General features: G+C 47.4%; 1 protein-coding gene across 1 annotated transcript; it reads right to left on the bottom strand.

Moving 5' to 3' along the window:
• Nucleotides 1-2,566: 2,566 nt before the first annotated feature.
• On the bottom strand, nucleotides 2,567-3,217 carry SETTUDRAFT_112066 (uncharacterized protein; the record flags this gene model as incomplete). Its single annotated transcript, XM_008031821.1, has 1 exon — nucleotides 2,567-3,217. A coding segment is annotated over one exon (651 nt), but the record flags the coding sequence as incomplete, so codon positions are not given.

The following is a 3,217-nucleotide window of genomic DNA, read 5'->3' as shown; positions in this document are numbered from 1 at the left end:
TGTTCTTGTTGAGCAACTGCTATGCCTGCTTGGGCTAGTTCTACGGCTTGTTGTAGCTTAACCGCGATCTCTACTGCCTTTTGCTTATCTAAAAGCTGCTTAGCTAGTTTTTACTGTTGCCTTTTATTGTCTAGCTCTAGCTACAGCGGCTCTACTTCGTGCCTATGCTATAAGAAGAATGGTGACATTCTAGTTAACGTTGCGTTTCTACCATTGATCGCGATCTGGGCCATTAGGCAGAGCTGTGCCTAGTTATTCTAAGCCTAGTTCGTGAACGTTTGGATGTAGGTCTCCTAGACGCTGTTCATCCTTTCTGTTGCACCGTCCGTCTGTGGGTGGTAGGCTGTCGACAGTCTCCGTTTGATCTTCAGAAGCTCGCATAGTCTTGTCTATAGTGCACTCACAAACTAGCTGCCTCTATTAGAGGTAATAGCGTCTAGTAGCCAGTGATATGCGACTACACGTTTAATGAATTTTCGAACGACGGTTTCTGTCTTTGTATCTAGGAGCGGTACGAAAATCGCACCCTTACTAAGCCGATTAGTGATTACTATCAAGCTAGTCATGCCCTTACTCTCTAGTAGCCCTTTGACGAAATCTATGGAGATCTCCTTCTAGATCTGGGTGGGTATCAGCAGTGGTTTTAGAAGGCCTTGCGTGCCCTCTCTCTAGGACTTGCTCCGTCCACAAGCGTCGCAGTTTCTAATATATCTCTAGATTGAGTTGGTTATGCCTAGCTAGAAGTAGTCCCTTGCGAGTATCTTGTACGTTAGCTCGCGTCCTAGGTAGCTAGTGACTAATGAGTCGTGTGCGCCGCTGATGATTGCCGTTCGCAATTTGTTGTTGTCTAGCACCCACTTGCGCCCTCGGTAAAACAGGACTCTGCCGTCCGCTAAGTAGTCTTTAATTAAGCACTTTAGGCCTAAGTTTGCAGGGAAACGTTGTTCTTGGTCCTCTACAGCCTTCTTCGCTCCCTAGTAGACCTAATCCTTCGCTGTCGCTTCTTGCTAGAGCTTCTCTAACTCATTCTGCTCTAACGCTTCTTCGTCTAGTTCTCTAGGAGGTAGTTGGCCTAGTCCTTCTTCAGCTAGGGCAACAGCCTTTTCTTCCCGCTGTTGGCTTCGTGTTTTCGTGGCTATTACTAAAATAGCTTCTTCTAGTTCCTCTTCTAGTTCTTCTTCTACTATCTCCTAATAGGAGTTTGTTAGCTTAAATATTTGTACGAAACGCTTCTGCAAGCGCTCGTCTTCTGCCCCTGCAGGTAGGTCTTGTTCTCTTCTTAAGAGCGCGTCAGCTCTTACATTCTGCTTGCCTAGCCAATACAGCAGCTCTAGGTTGTACCTACTAAGTAGAAGCGACCATCTCACCTAGCGCTTGTTTAGCATGCGAGGTTTTATGAAGTACTCTAAGTTTTTGTGATTCATAATCACCTTAAACTTCTTAACTAAACGTAGCTTAGAATCCTATTCCTTAAGGCATCGTACTACCGCGAGCAACTCCTTGTTGTGGATCTTGTAGTTGCACTTATGCGCGCTATTCTTCCGCAAGAAGAACGCGCAAGGCCGTAAGACTCTATCATCGTCGTACTGTGATAGCACCCCGCCCACCGCGTAGCCGCTCGAATCGCACTCGAGCACTGTCTCCCGATCTAGGTCGAACGCCGCCAGCGTGGGCTCTGTAACGAAGATCTCCTTTAGCTTCTCAAAGGCTGACTGCTCTTTAGATCCCTATTAGAAGGGGACGTCACCTGTAAGCCTAGTGAGGGGTGCGGCTAGCTGCGCGAAGTTCTTAATAAACCTTCGGTAGAAGTTCGCGAACCCTAGGAACGATCTTACTCCCTTTACTATCTTTAGTGCCTCCCACTCGCGGATTGCGGCTACCTTAGCTAGATCTATGCTTATCCCTTTACCTACTTCGATAATAAACCTAAGGTACTTAGTTGTCTTGACTTTAAACTCGCACTTCTTGATGTCTACCTGTAGCCCTGCGGCTTGCAGCTTGCTAAGCACTTTTCGGACGTGCTCTTGGTGCTGGCGCAGATCGCCATTGGTGTAGATTAGTACGTCGTCTAGGTATGCTAAGCAGAAGTCATCTAGGTGTTCTCTTAAGGTCCAGTTAATGTATTGTTGAAAAGTACTTAGGGAGTTCGCCATGCTAAAGGGGGTAACTAGCCACTTAAATAGTCCAAATCTTGTTTGGAAGGCTGTCTTCCACTTATCGCCTAGTGCGACATAGATCTTGTAGAAGGCTGCGATAACGTCTAACTTTGTAAACCATTTAGCCTTGCTTAAGCTGTTAAGTGTCTCTTAGATAAGGGGTAGCGGGTACTAGTCCTTCTTAGTAATTGCGTTTAGAGCTCGATAATCGATGCACAGTCGGAGCCCTCCTCCAGGTTTCTTGGCGAACAATACTACAGTGCCCGTGCACCAGATGAGCACCATCGCCAGTTGAGCACCCCCAACAACTCAATATAGTCAACAAGATGAGGCTGTAGAGCCACCACAAATCGTAATAAAATTGCGCAAAGCTAGGATTATACTATATACAGGCCTACGAAAGTTTTGGCTTATTTAGAAATTTTTTTAGAGGGCGTTATCGGTCGTTGCCGTCGACTACGCGGTGGAGCAGCTCGTGCAACCCTTGCGGCTCCCACCACAGCTAGAGCAACACCACCACACTTTTGACGCTTTGTAGCTGGCTTATGAGGTTTTGACGCTTTGCGCTTACCCGATTGGGGCAATTGTATAGCTTTGGCAGCGTCGCGGAGGCTTCTACGATGCTCTCTTTTGGCTTTCTCTGCAGCCTTCCGCTTTCTGGTCTCCTCCCAACCCTTCTCCCGCTCAACACGGGCTGCTTTTTGAAGTTGAAGCTGGCAATCGCGAGCTGCCTTCTTGATCTCGGCTTGCTCGGCTTTTTGAAGCTTTTCAAGCTCGGCTTGTTGTTGTTGTTGTATCTTGTTATCCTGAACTCGTTTGACGCTTGTTGGTGACCACCAAACAGCTCCACCATGATACTCAGGATGATCCTCAAGCTGTAGGGTATAGGATTTGGTTTCCCGCCTCTTCTTGATGGCTAGGGACTGCCTGAGGCCTTTGAGTTCGCCGTGGAGGAGTGTATTTTGAGCTGCAAGGTGGTGTAAACTTCGTTGAAGCTTCCTGACGTCCTTGCTGTTACGATCCCTCACCTCACGACGTACAATTGTCTTCAGCTTGAGCCA

The sequence above is a fragment of the Exserohilum turcica genome (assembly GCF_000359705.1).
Source record: "Exserohilum turcica Et28A unplaced genomic scaffold SETTUscaffold_64, whole genome shotgun sequence".
Taxonomy (NCBI): Eukaryota; Fungi; Ascomycota; class Dothideomycetes; order Pleosporales; family Pleosporaceae; genus Exserohilum; species Exserohilum turcicum.
Note: the sequence above shows the minus strand (reverse complement) of the source record. Positions and strands in the feature narration are given on the sequence as shown.